We start from the raw sequence: 14,387 nt of genomic DNA on the forward strand, positions 1-14,387 counted from the left end.
CGCCGGTCACAGCGACGTCGCCGGGCAGGTAAGTAGTGTGACAGTTCTGGGCGATGTTGTGCGGCATGGGCAGCGATTTGCCCGTGTCGCACAACAGATGGGGGCGGGTACCCACACTAGCGATATCGGTACCGATATCGCAGTGTGTAAAGTGGCCTTTAGTGTGTGTGTAAAGGGACATATTATTCCATTATTTTAATGTCAGAAAAGCATGCGTTTTTGAAGTCAAAAACGCATGTTTTCAGCACCTAAAAAGCAGGTAAAACACAGGAAATTTGAAGTTTCTTGGTTTTTGCCATTTCTCATTGACTTCAATGTTAGCAAAACGCACCCAAAATGGCAAAAACAATTGACATGCTGCTTCTTTGAACGCATGGTTTTTGCCACAAAATATGCAAACTACCGTATTTTTCGGACTATAAGACGCACCGGACTATAAGACGCACCCTGGTTTTAGAGGAGGAAAATAGGAAAATAAAATTTTAAGCAAAAAATGTGGTCATGACACACTGTAATGGGGCGAGGATCTGCTGCTGACACTGTTATGGGGGTAATGTCCCCAAATTCTCTACTAAGGTGCCGCTGGTAATGATCCTCCCTGCCTGGTATATACAGTATATGTCCCTCATCCGCTATACACCGTAATCCTGCCATATGGCCGCATCCTGCTATATACTGGCATGTGGCCGCATCCTGCTATATAACCCATCATGGCATATGGCCCCATCCGGCTCATAATATGCCCCCATCCGGCTCATAATATGCCCCATCCGGCTCATAATATGCCCCCATCCTGCTCATAATATGCCCCCATCCGGCTCATAATATGCCCTTATCCGGCTCATAATATGCCCCTATCTGGCTCATAATATGCCCCCATCCGGCTCATAATATGCCCCCATCTGGCTCATCATATGACCCCATCCGGCTCATAATATGCCCCCATCCGGCTCATAATATGCCCCCATCCGGCTCATAATATGCCCCCATCTGGCTCATCATATGCCTCCATCTGGCTCATCATATGCCCCCATCCGGCTCATCATATGCCCCCATCCTGCTCATAATATGCCCCCATCCGGCTCATAATATGCCCCCATCCGGCTCATAATATGCCCCCATCCTGCTCATAATATGCCCCTATCCGGCTCATAATATGCCCCCATCCGGCTCATAATATGCCCCCATCCTGCTCATAATATGCCCCCATCCGGCTCATAATATGCCCCCATCCGGCTCATAATATGCCCCCATCCTGCTCATAATATGCCCCCATCCTGCTCATAATATGCCCCCATCCGGCTCATAATATGCCCCCATCCTGCTCATAATATGCCCCCATCCTGCTCATAATATGCCCCCATCCGGCTCATAATATGCCCCCATCCTGCTCATAATATGCCCCCATCCGGCTCATAATATGCCCCCATCTGGCTCACCATATGCCCCCATCCTGCTCATAATATGCCCCCATCCGGCTCATAATATGCCCCCATCTGGCTCATCATATGCCCCCATCCGGCTCATAATATGCCCCCATCTGACTCATAATATGCCCCCATCCTGGTGTATGGCCGCATCCTGTGGCACATAAAAAAAATAAACGTTCATACTCACCTCACTTTACCTCACTCCCTGCAGCATCGCTCGTCCTTCCGTCTGTGTCAGCGGCAGCGCCGCTGAGTGGAGCCGTCCCCGTTACCCTGCTGGATCGCGATCATCTCCTGTGTCTGTGCCAGTGTCCCGGCCGCTGCGTGTGGACACGTGCGCACAGCGATGACGTCATCGCTGTGCGGCCGCTAGTCTCCACTCAGCTGCCGGCACAAACACAGGAGATGATCGCGATCCAGCAGGGTAATGGGGACGACTCCAATCAGCGGCGCTGCCGCTGACACAGACGGAAGGACGAGCGATGCTGCAGGGAACAGAGTACTGTACACTCACTGATTCACTGCTCCCCGCGCTGATGATGACGCGCGGGGAGCAGTGAATACAGCCGCACATGATCACTCCAGGCCGTAGTTGCCAGGGGTGATCATGCGAGCCGGCTGTTTATCCCCCGCCCATCATCCCGCCCACCTGTCAGCGCCGGCTTCAGCACTGAGGGATGATGGGCGGGGGATGGGCGTGCATATTAAATGAGCGGGTCCACGTGGTCACGGCAGGCTGCTACAGCCTGCTCGTGCCCCCGATGACCCGCTCCACCGCAGCACCCACATTCCCCGCAGCCACATTCAGACCATAAGACGCACCCCCCACTTTCCCCCAACATTTGGGGGGGAAAAAGTGCGTCTTATGGTCCGAAAAATACAGCGTTTTAAAACGCAAAGTGCAGTCTAGAAATCCCCAGTTTCCATAGACTTTGCTGGAAAATCAAAACGCATGCCTTTTGGCATGAAAAAGTTGCATCTCAAAACGTACCTAAAAATCACCTGAAACGCAGGTGGAAACGCAAAGTGCGGTCTTAGCCTCATAAACACTATCCCTCCCATCCCCCCCTCCCCTCTCAATGCGACAAAACCCCGAATTTAGCCAACTATACTTTCAGCTTGCCCAGGGACCCTGACAGATCTTCCTTCATATACCACTCTGTGGACACAAATGAGGACATTATTTGTATTATTTCTTCTCTTGAACAAATAACGCTTATAAACTTTCTCCATTTACTAAAAAATTTTGCTGCCATCCTTTCTTTACACCTCTCCACCACCACCTTCTCCAACACAAGCGTTTTTTTTAATTGATGAACCAGTTCTTCTTTCGTTGGTATTTCCTTACCAGCCACTTCTGAAGAATAGCCCTTTTACTTATCATTGCTATATCATGGAAAATGTTCGGTAACTTGTCTCCCCCTTTCTCTCCCTCCTCCCGATGCTGATAGTGAAATAACCAAACTATTGGATCCATCTCCACGTTTCTGTTCCAGATTTTCCTCACTACCCACTGGACTTGTTTCCAAAATCTTTCAATCCTCCCGCACTGCCATAACCCATGATATAGGTCTGTTTTTTCCGTACAACATTTTGGACAACTCATCATCTTATCTGGATGTCTAGCATTCAATATATTAAATCCATAGATAGCTCTATGTATGATCCTGAATTGGGTATCCCTTAAGTTCTCATTCACAATCTTCTTTCTCATCACCATCCAACCATTCAAAAACTTCTCCTCCCCCTCTTCATCTCCCAACTGCTTTGCCCACTCTTCCAACATTGTTCCTGATATGTTATGGACTAACACTTCTTTCACATTTCCATAAAGACTTGATATATGTGTGCCATGGATGTCCCTTAATATGATCGCATCCATCTGATTTGCCTCATATTCATTAGTTATGTTGTGTAATTTCTTCATTATCCCTTGTTTCACCTGCTCATACTGGAGAGTCTGCAATGGGTGCAAGTCATACTTTGCTCTCAACTCCTCACACGTCATCCATCTCCGTTCTGTATCATGCATCAGGTTTTTTAGAGTCCCAATCCCTTTTTCCCTCCATTCTTTAAAGAGATAATTTTCCCTTCCCTGTGGAAAGTCAGGACAAGCCCATATATTAAGGAATTTGGAGATGTTCCAGGCTAACTCGAACTTTTTCCTAACCGCCTTCCAAGTCATCACTGTGTCTTTACAAATCAGTGAGTGTTTAATGTTGGGTGGCAAATTTGGAATGGAGGTATGTAGGATTGAACTCAGGTCCCAAGGGTTACAAAATTCTGCCTCTATATCCCAGTCAGAATACCTACTTGTTCGTCTAATCCAATCGACTACATGTCTTAAGATACAGGCCAAACCCCCTGATGTTAGGTAGTCTGATCCCTCCATTTTCTGTTGACAACATTAACTTTTTGGCACTAATCCTTGGCCTATTTCCCTTCCACAAAAAACGTGAGAACGCTTTTGTCAATCTGTTCACATCCGAGTGTTTAAGAAGCAATGGGATTGTCTGCATTGGATAGAGAAGCTTGGAAAAGCTCATCATTTTTACTAGATGATTCCTTCCCAGAATAGTCAGCGGCTTATTTGCCCAACCTTGCAGTTCACGTTCAAGTTTCTCGATCAAAGGGGGAAAAATTTAGTGAATATACAGTCTTTGTATCCCTCCCATCCTGTACTCCCAAATATTTAATTATATTTCTAGCTATAAGAATGTCACATAATGCACCCCTCTCACCCTCCGCTCGCTTTCCGTCCAAGAAGAGAATTTCACATTTGTTTTTATTAAGTCTAAACCCCACTAACCTCCCAAACTCCTCAATTTGTTCTATGACCCTACTCAATTGTGTTTTAGGTTTGCTCATGAACAGGATTATATCATCAGCAAATAAGGCTGAGTGCAATGACTTCCTCCCTACCATGATCCCTTCAAACCACCCCCCCTCATTCAAACGTCTAGCCAGTGGTTCAATAGCCAAGTTAAACAATAGTGGTGACATTGGGCAACCTTGCCTGGTTCCCTTCATCAAAGGAAATGTTTTTGACAGAAATCCCGAAGTATTCACTCTTGCCTGAGGATTTGCATAAAGAACCCTCACAAAATTCCTAAAAGCTCCGTGCAGACCAGGTGATCTAACACCTGTTCCAGCCATGACCATCTCACATTGTCCAAGGCTTTCTCCAAATCTAAGGTGATCAAGGCTAGATGCCCCCCCCCACCTTCTCTCCTCTCCTTTACTACATCAATTGTTAGCATTACTTTCCTAATGTTTGTCACCACTGAACGCCCTTTAGCAAAGCCAGCCTGGGGGAGAACTATAATCTCTGGCAATACTGCCGCTAACCTATTTGCCATCAACTTCGCTAAAATTTTTAGGTCTTGATTAATCAGCGAGATGGGCCTATAACTAGATGGGTCTTCTAAATTCTTTCCTCCTTTAGGAATGAGCTTTATCTTTTGTGTATGTTTATAAACACAGCCTACTTTTCAGATTAAATGTATAATATGTAATAGCGTATGGCTTTGGGATGTGGTTTATAGATTAAGAGGAACAAAGCTACTTGTAACGTGTGTCCAATCAACCTGTATAAGCAGAGACCCTGATTCCAGTGATGTGTCACTTACTTGGCTGCTTGCTGAAGTTTTGAAAATCAGTTTTCTCTGTTTAAAATCTACCAGTTCTCAAAATACTGCTCTATGTATAACCCCACCCACACCACTGATTGGCAGCTGTGTACAATGAGCATAGACAGAAGCTGCCAATCGCAGGGATGGGGTTATACATAGCTTATGGAGATAGAGGATACATAGCAGCAGTTTACTAGTTCTCTAGTGATAATCCCCTAGTGATCCCCTAGTGATAATAGTGATTTTATGAAAACTACAGCAAGCAGCCCAGTAAGTGACACATCATTGGACTCAGAGTCCCTCTGCGTCATGGGTGACAGACAGTCTTGTGGTGTCTGGCGATAGAAGGTCACAGCGTTTGGCTGTGCAAAATGCTCCCTGACTTTCTATTTTTCCTGCTGTCAGTATTCAGTGTACTAGGAATCTTCTCTATTGGGTTTTCATCCTTTTCCCTTTAGGACCCAAGAGAGCTCCTCTTCCCTTCAGCTGCTAATCATCTGTATTTCCCCTTGGGTTTAAATGCACTCATTTTCCTTGGACTTGTGCAGGTGATATTATTCAGTTCCTTCACAAGGTCTGGATGCAAGCAGGCGCCTTGCACTCATCAGTAGGATAGTTGTTGCTCTTTACTGAACTTCTTACTGAGTCGTCTAGAGATAAGTTGTATATTGTTTCTTATCCCTGTGTGTCCTTTAGTGGCTAGTGAGGTTAACAGAAAGCTCATCCCATCCGCTCCCTACCTAGGGCCCAGATCAGGGCAAGCCTAGGGTCCGGTATCCGGCTCGGTGCATAGGTGCGGAACCTATCTATGGCAGTGAGGAAACCCCTCACCAGGCCCACTGGTAGGCTTGGTCAGGGCTCTCATCTCCCCCTTCCCTAGACACAGGGTTTCCCTTCCCTTTCGCCGTTTGCTTGGTACTTCCCAGTACCTAATGTGAAACTGGTGAGAATGGTGACCCCTGACAATAACCTGCAGCTCATCCTCACTGCCCTCCCTAACCCTATAAAGGTTCTGCACCTGTCACCAAGCAGGAATACCTCACCCTAGGCAAACCCTGATCTGGGGATAAGTAAGGATGATGGATATGAGCTCTTCGTCAACACCACTAATGCTAAGGGTGACAAAAGGAAACAATAGAGAGGAAATACCATTACTACCACCTGAGCCCAGGTACATAGCAAAAGTCAAACACTTATCTTAGGAGCAGCAACCACAGAAGTATCTGGAACAACAAGAGGAGACGCCTGCTGCAGACCACAGCCAGGAACAACTATAAACTGCACCCGTAGCACCCCAGGCTGAGGTTTATAAAGGAAGTCAGAAGCTCACAACTGAGAGGAAAAACTGAAAGTTTCCCAGGGTCATGGAATCCGCTGTTGCAGAAACAGAGAACTGTCAGATAACAACACATGCTGCAAATTTCTGGGATTTTCCAACACTTCTGCCACTGGATTGTCACCTGGCTGTGACATCTCCGTGACATCCCCTCACTATTTTTGTGCAAAATGTCTACTGCTCTGCCTCAACTCCAGAGGTTCTGAGACAAAATCATCACATCTAGACAATAGAAAAAGAAAGGCATGAAGAATATACATTTACAAGCATTTATTAACAAAACAAGTTTTGAAATGCAATTATATACAATATGATATACTTCAAGGTTCCTATCTCCAATCTGGGGCTGCACTTTTTAGTAAATAAAGCAGTGGGCAACCTGAGATTAGTGAATCATGTAAATATAATCCAGTATAAAAACATTTCACAAATGTTCCTAAAGGCTCTTGAAATACCCAACTTACTAGCAAAGTCGAGCCCGAACTTCTAGTTTGTGTGATCTCAGTGTGCAGAGCGGGATCCCACAAATCTCTGCGGCTGCTCTAAGAATAATAAATTGCTCTCTCAACTAATCCAGCGCTGTCACACAATTTTTTAAGGTTTTACTGAACTGCTTAAGAAGGATGCCGCAGAGCTGGAGTCGTAGAGCTCACTCTTTCATGGTGAGAGTGATCTCTGAGGGTTGTGGGATCTCACACCCTGGAAGTTAATTTTGGGGGACATTAGGGACACTTCCAAAAGTTTTGGTAATAGAGAATTCAATAATCTGTGGCTCTTCACTGCTTTAGTAAATAAAAAAGACAGCCACAGATTTGTGATAAGCACTATTTAAAGGGAAAGTCATCAAACACATTGCGCTAGAGATTGGGGGATATTACCCCCTTAACTGTGTCAGCAGAAGATCCCCCCCATAACAGTGAGTCATGACCACATTTGTTTGCGTCAATCTTTTTCCCTATTTCCCTTCCTCAGAACCTAGGTGCCTCTTATTGTCTGAAAAATACGATAAATTTAAAAAGAGAGAAAATGGTTCTTTCCCTCACCAATTCTTACTTGAACAATTGTAGCCAATTTTTGGATAAAACCATTTGAATTATGGTACATCATGATTGCTTCTCCCGTGTGACTCATCTGACAACAGAACCTGATTAATGATAAAAAACATTTGACAAATTCTGAAAGCAAAAATGGCTGTTCCGCTCTGTTGGTTTTCTGAAGTCGGCAAGACTTGATTTACTAGTTAAACATTTCAATTATTCACAACATGAAAAAGGTTCTTTCCCCTTGTGCCTCTTCACATTTTAACAAGATTTGATTTCTAAGAATAACATTTTCCACATTCAGAACAAAAAAATGGTTTATTTTGTGTGATTATTTTGATGGTAAACAAGATATGATTTCCTAGTAAAACATTTACCACATTCTGGACATAAAAACGGCTTCTCCCCTGTGTGAGATCTTTGATGCCTAACAAGATCTGATCTCTGAATAAAACATTTCCCACACTCTGAACATGAAAATGGCCTCTCCCCTGTGTGAATTCTTTGATGCTCAACAAGATCTGATTTCCGAATAAAACATTTCTCACATTCTGAACATGAAAATGGCTTCTCCCCTGTGTGACATCTTTCATGCACAAGTTCAAATTTCCGAATAAAACATTTCCCACACTTTGAACATGAAAATGGCTTCTCCCCTGTGAGAGATCTTTGATGCTCAACAAGTTCTGATTTCCGAATAAAACATTTCCAACATTCTGAACATGAAAATGGCTTCTCCCCTGTGTGAGATCTTTCATGCACAACAAGTTCTGATTTCCAATAAAAACATTTCCCACATACTGAACATGAAAATGGCTTCACCCCTGTGTGATTTTTCTGATGTCTAACAAAATGTGATCTCTGAATAAAACATTTCCCACATTCTGAACATGAAAATGGCTTCTCCCCTGTATGACATCTTTCATGCACAACAAGTTCTGATTTCCAATTAAAACATTTCCCACATTCTGAACATGAAAATGGCTTCACCCCTGTGTGATTTTTCTGATGTGTATCAAAATGTGATTTCCGAATAAAACATTTCCCACACTCTGAACATGAAAATGGCTTCTCCCCTGTGTGAATTTTCTGATGTCTAATAAGGTCTGATTTCTGAATAAAACATTTTCTACACTCTGAACATGAAAATGGTTTCTCCCCGGTGTGAAATCTTTGATGCCCAACAAGTTCTGATTTCCGAGGAAAATATTTTCCACACTGTGAACATGAAAATGGCTTCTCCCCTGTGTGAATTTTCTGATGTCTAACAAGGTATGAATTCTGAATAAAACATTTTCCACACTCTGAACATGAAAATGGCTTTTCCCCTGTGTGAGATCTTTGATGTTTAAAAAGATCTGATTTCTGAATAAAACATTTCCCACATTTTGAACATGAAAATGGCTTCTCCCCAGTGTGAGGTTTTTGATGATCGGAATTTTGGACTGGTTTGAAAAGATCAGATGATAGAGCTTTTCGAGGAAGGACTGGAGGTATATCCGGGACAACAGCATGCTCTACATATGTATCATGTGTGATACCTTCATCATCTGTTATAATTTCTGAAGATATTAGATGTCCATCTGAACTCCTGATATAGTCATCTGCTAAAAATAAACACACTGTTATTACTTTTTAATGATATCTTGAAAGTACATTTATTTTTTAAACCATAACATAAGAAATTAAATTAGGAAAAAATTATTCTGAATCTGTTGTCCAATTTTGACATCTAAAGGGTGCTTTACATGCAGCGATATCGCTAGCGATATCGTTAGCGAGCGCACCCGCCCCCGTCATTTGTGCGTCACGGGCAAATCGCTGCCCGTGGCGTACAATATCGTTAGGAACCGTCACACGGACTTACCTGCCTAGCGATGTCGCTGTGGCCGGCGAATCACCTCCTTTCTAAGGGGGTGGTTCGTGTGGCGTCACAGCGGCGTCACTAAGCGGCCGCCCAATAGAAGCGGAGGGGTGGAGATGAGCAGCCGTAACATCCCGCCCACCTCCTTTCTTCCTCATTGCCCGCAGCCGCAGGTAAGCTGTAGTTCGTTGTTCCCGAGGTGTCACACATAGCGATGTGTGCTGCCTCGGGAACGACTAACAACCTGTGTCCTCAACAATCAACGATTTTTTGAAAATGAACGACGTGTCAACGATGGACGATTTGGTGAGTATTTTCCATCGTTAATGGCCGCTCGTTGGTGTCGCACACAACGACATCGCTAACGATCCCGGATGTACGTCACGGAATCCGTGACCCTGGCAATATATCGTTAGATACGTCGTTGCGTGTAACGGGGCCTTAAGAGTTACATCTTTGTTAATTTGGATCTCCCATTCCTGTCTCCAAGAAATCTCTCCAGTAGCACTAGTTCTCTGGAATGTGCTACAGTAAATAATCTGACTGATTGTCACAATATGACTGCAGGATAAGAATGGAGAGTGGGCTCCTACACTGTCCCTGTTACGGGGGGCTGTCTGATAATAACTTAAAGGAGTATCAGACAGTCAGGGTCCACCGTGCAAAGACTCTGCTGCAGACTATGGCACAGTGCAATACCTCTGTTAACTCACAAAAGGATATAATAAGTAAGTAAAGCAATTCCTCCCTTACTTGGAGGGTGTGTGGAATGATCTCTGTTAATAATCACAGAGACAAAGGCAATGTGTGCGAAATGGCACCTACCTAGGTCCGCTCTTCTAGTGGTGCAAAAGAGACGAATAGCAGCGTAAGCCGCACAAAGCTCCTACCTGCGTTCGCTCCATCAGTGTGCGAGGACACGAACCACTAGATATGGCACCTGCCTAGGTCCGCTCTTCTAGTGGTGCAAAAGAGACGAACAGCAGCGTAAGCCGCACAAAGCTCCTACCTCTGTTCGTTCCCCTAGTGTGCGAGGATACGAACAACTGCCAGACGCAGTATAAGGAACGTTACCCTAGCGGCAACGTCCACCTACGAGTCGAACCACAAGGCCCAGCCAGACCATGTGCCTCAGGCACCTGCCTATGTCCGCTCCCCTAAGAGGTAAGGATATGGACAGCAGCCGAAGCTGTAAGGTATAAGAACGCTACCCTGCCGGTAGCGCTCACCTAACATAGACAGAGGAATGCCTAGAGGAACGCGCACAGAGCGTCTACTCTTATGCATGAACCAAGAGGACTGAGCGCCATGCGGCGTGTGTCAGGGTCTTATATAGACTCTGTGCCTCATCCAAGATGGAGGACACCAGAGCCAATCCGCTGCCAGAACGACAGGAGTGACGTCATGCTGGCCTATCACCGAGCAAGGCATCACAAGCACATGACCAGCGACCAATCGGCATAGAAGGTGTCAGAGACATGTGACCTCGTGTCAGCGATGATGTCACCCGCACATGTGCAATGGCTCCAAGATAGGACTTAGGGGCACTTTGCACACTGCGACATCGCAGGTGCGATGTCGGTGGGGTCAAATTGAAAGTGACGCACATCCGGCATCGCATGCGACATCGCAGTGTGTAAAGCCTGGATGATACGATTAACGAGCGCAAAAGCATCGTAATCGTATCATCGGTACAGCGTCGGCGTAATCCATAATTACGCTGACGCAATGGTCCGATGTTGTTCCTCGCTCCTGCGGCAGCACACATCGCTGTGTGTGAAGTCGCAGGAGCGAGGAACATCTCCTACCGGCCTCACTGCGGCTTCCGTAGGATATGCGGAAGGAAGGAGGTGGGCAGGATGTTTACATCCTGCTCATCTCCGCCCCTCCGTTCTGATTGGCCGCCTACCGTGTGACGTCGCAGTGACGCCGCACGACCCGCCCCCTTAACAAGGAGGCGGGTCGCCGGCCACAGGGACGTCGCACGGCAGGTGAGTGTGTGTGTGAAGCTGGCGTAGCGATAACTTTCGCTACGCCAGCTATCACCACATATCGCTGCTGCGACGGGGGCGGGGACTATCGCACTCGACATCGCAGCATCGGCCTGCGATGTCGTAGTGTGCAAAGCCCGCCTTAGTCTCCGGCGCTCGCACATGTGCAGTAGCAAGAAATCTGGACTTAGTCTCCAGCGCTCGCACATGTGCAGTAGCAAGAAATCTGGACATAGTCTCCAGTGCTCGCAGCAACCGTAACAGTACCTCCCCCTCAAGGGCCCCCCTCCCGGTGACGCAGGTAATCGGCAACTAAGTCGGGAGCATGGACAGCCTCCTCAGGCTCCCAAGAGCGATGTTCCGGGCCGTAACCCTCCCAATCTATCAAGAAGAACCTGCGCCCTCTAACCATCTTAGAACCAACTATGGCTCGTACCTCATAGCTAGAGCGAGAGGAATCAGAGGCAGGAGAGTGCACTTCACGAGCGTGAGGTAAAATAGCCGGCTTTAGCAGTGAGACATGGAATTTGTCATGAATCCTAAGATGGACGGGTAACTTCAATTGGTAGACTACAGGATTTACCTGTTGAAGGACCTCATAAGGACCCAGGAAGCGAGGAGCAAATTTGACAGAGCTCACTCTAAGTCTCACGTGTTTTGCAGAGAGCCACACAAAGTCCCCTGGAGAAAAGACAGGAGCCGGGCGACGAAACCGATTGGACACCGTCTTCATACGGTCCTTAGCTGCTTGGATCGACTCTTGAGTCCGATCCCAAACCTCTCTGGCATTAGTTGCCCAGTCGGCCACAAGAGGAGGAGGTGCAGCAGCGGGAAACGGTACCGGTACCCTAGGGTGTTGCCCATTATTGAGTAGGAACGGTGTCTGCCCAGTGGCCTCAGCCAGCGAATTGTTAAGGGCAAATTCTGCCCAGGGTAGGAGGGAGGACCAGTTATCGTGGTTCTCAGCAACAAAGTGTCGAAGGTATATAATCATAGATTGATTGGTACGTTCAGCCAAACCATTGGTCTCCGGATGGTATGCCGAAGAGAGATTCAACTCAATTTGCAGAAGGCTACAAAGATCTCGCCAGAAACGGGAAGTAAATTGCGGGCCTCTATCACAAATGATACGATCTGGCATCCCGTGAAGCCTAAAGACATGCTTGAGGAATAGTTTGGCTAGTACCCTGGAAGATGGGATTCTCGATAACGGTACGAGATGAACCATCCGGGAGAAATGGTCCGTAATGACCCACACAAATCTATGTCCCTGTGAACATGGAAGATCACCCACAAAGTCCATGCCTACCACCTCCCATGGTCTATCTGGCACTGGTAAAGGATGCAAGAGCCCAGCCGGTCTCTGCCGTAATGGACGGTTGCGAGCACACGAGTAGCAGGAACCGACATATCTCTTGACGTGGCTGGCTAAGTGTGGCCACCAATACCACCTCTCCAGTAACTCTCGTGTCCGCCTAATACCAAAATGCCCACCCACCTTTGAGGTGTGGGCCCATGACAGTATATCATTCTGTCGATCAGGCGGAACAAAGGTCTTGCCCGGTGGGATTTGGTCTAACATCACAGGGGAGAGCGTATGAAAAACCCTGGAGGGAAGGATAAGACGAGGTTCGTCAATCTCTTCCTGGGTAGAAAGCATAGAGCGAGACAGGGCGTCTGCCTTGTTATTCTTACTCCCAGACAGATAGTTGATGGAGAAGTGAAAGCGGGAGAAAAACAAGGACCAGCGGGCTTGGCGAGGATTCAGACGCTGAGCGATTTGTAAGTACGTCAGATTCTTATGGTCTGTATAGACCTGGAAAGGATGTTTCGCTCCTTCCAGCAAGTGACGCCACTCCTCCAAGGCTAATCTCAAGGCGAGCAGTTCCCTATCCCCAATGGTATAGTTTCTCTCTGCCGGTGAAAAGGTTTGCGCAAAGAAGAAACACGGCCTTTTTCTACCTGCACCGTTCTTTTGATACAAGACCGCACCAGCACCCACTGAAGAGGCATCAACCTCTAAGAGGAAGGGCTTATTCTCATCGGGTCTTTGAAGAACGGGTGCAGTTGAAAAGTGTCTTTTTACTGCCTCAAAAGCCTGAGATGTCTCAGTAGACCAGGCTTTGGGATTAGCACCTTTCTTAGTCAAGGCCACCAAAGGGGCCACCAAAGTAGAAAAATGGGGTATGAACTGCCTGTAATAATTTATGAATCCTAAGAAGCGTTGCACCGCCTTCAAGGAATGAGGTTCGGATCATTGCAGGACAGCAGAGAGCTTCGCAGGATCCATAGCCAGACCCTCTTGTGAGATAATGTAACCCAAAAAAGGCAATGAGGACTGCTCGAATACACATTTCTCGAGTTTAGCAAACAATGAGTGCTCCCTTAAACGGGAAAGGACACGAACGACATCCTGACGATGAGTCTCCAGATCAGGAGAAAAAATCAGGATGTCGTCCAGATACACCACTACTGAGGATAACAGTAAATCCCTGAACACATCGTTTACGAAGTCCTGAAATACTGCGGGTGCATTACATAACCCAAAAGGCATGACGAGGTATTCATAGTGACCGTCTCGGGTGTTAAAAGCGGTCTTCCATTCGTCACCCTTTCGAATTCGTACCAAGTTATACGCACCCCGCAGATCCAACTTCGTAAAAACTTGAGCTCCTCTCAGTCTGTCAAAGAGCTCCGAAATTAAAGGTAATGGGTATTTGTTCTTTATTGTGATTGCGTTGAGACCCCTGTAATCTATGCAGGGACGCAAATCACCCTCTTTCTTCCGAACAAAGAAAAACCCAGCTCCCGCGGGAGAGACAGACTTACGAATGAACCCCTTCTCTAAACTCTCTCTTATATAGGTCGACATGGCCTCCGACTCAGGTATCGACAGGGGGTAAACCCTGCCTTTAGGTGGAACCGAACCTGGGATAAGGTCTATGGCACAGTCATACGGCCTATGGGGTGGAAGAACATCAGCACCCTGTTTGGAGAACACGTCAGCGAAATCCAGATAGGGTGTAGGTATGGGAGAGAGATCAGTAGATGCAACCGCAATGACCTTAGGTGGTAAGGGAAGACATCGGGACTG

General features: G+C 46.5%; 1 protein-coding gene across 1 annotated transcript in view; it reads right to left on the reverse strand.

Moving 5' to 3' along the window:
- LOC142259136 (uncharacterized) overlaps positions 1–14,387 on the reverse strand; it is a 134,288-nt gene that overhangs the window by 66,367 nt on the left and 53,534 nt on the right. Inside the window, exon 5 of the mRNA XM_075331643.1 lies at positions 7,781–9,042. Coding sequence (XP_075187758.1) covers positions 7,781–9,042 — 1,262 coding nt within the window. The remainder of the gene's footprint in view (positions 1–7,780; positions 9,043–14,387) is intronic.

Source organism: Anomaloglossus baeobatrachus (assembly GCF_048569485.1).
Source record: "Anomaloglossus baeobatrachus isolate aAnoBae1 chromosome 5 unlocalized genomic scaffold, aAnoBae1.hap1 SUPER_5_unloc_29, whole genome shotgun sequence".
Taxonomy (NCBI): Eukaryota; Metazoa; Chordata; class Amphibia; order Anura; family Aromobatidae; genus Anomaloglossus; species Anomaloglossus baeobatrachus.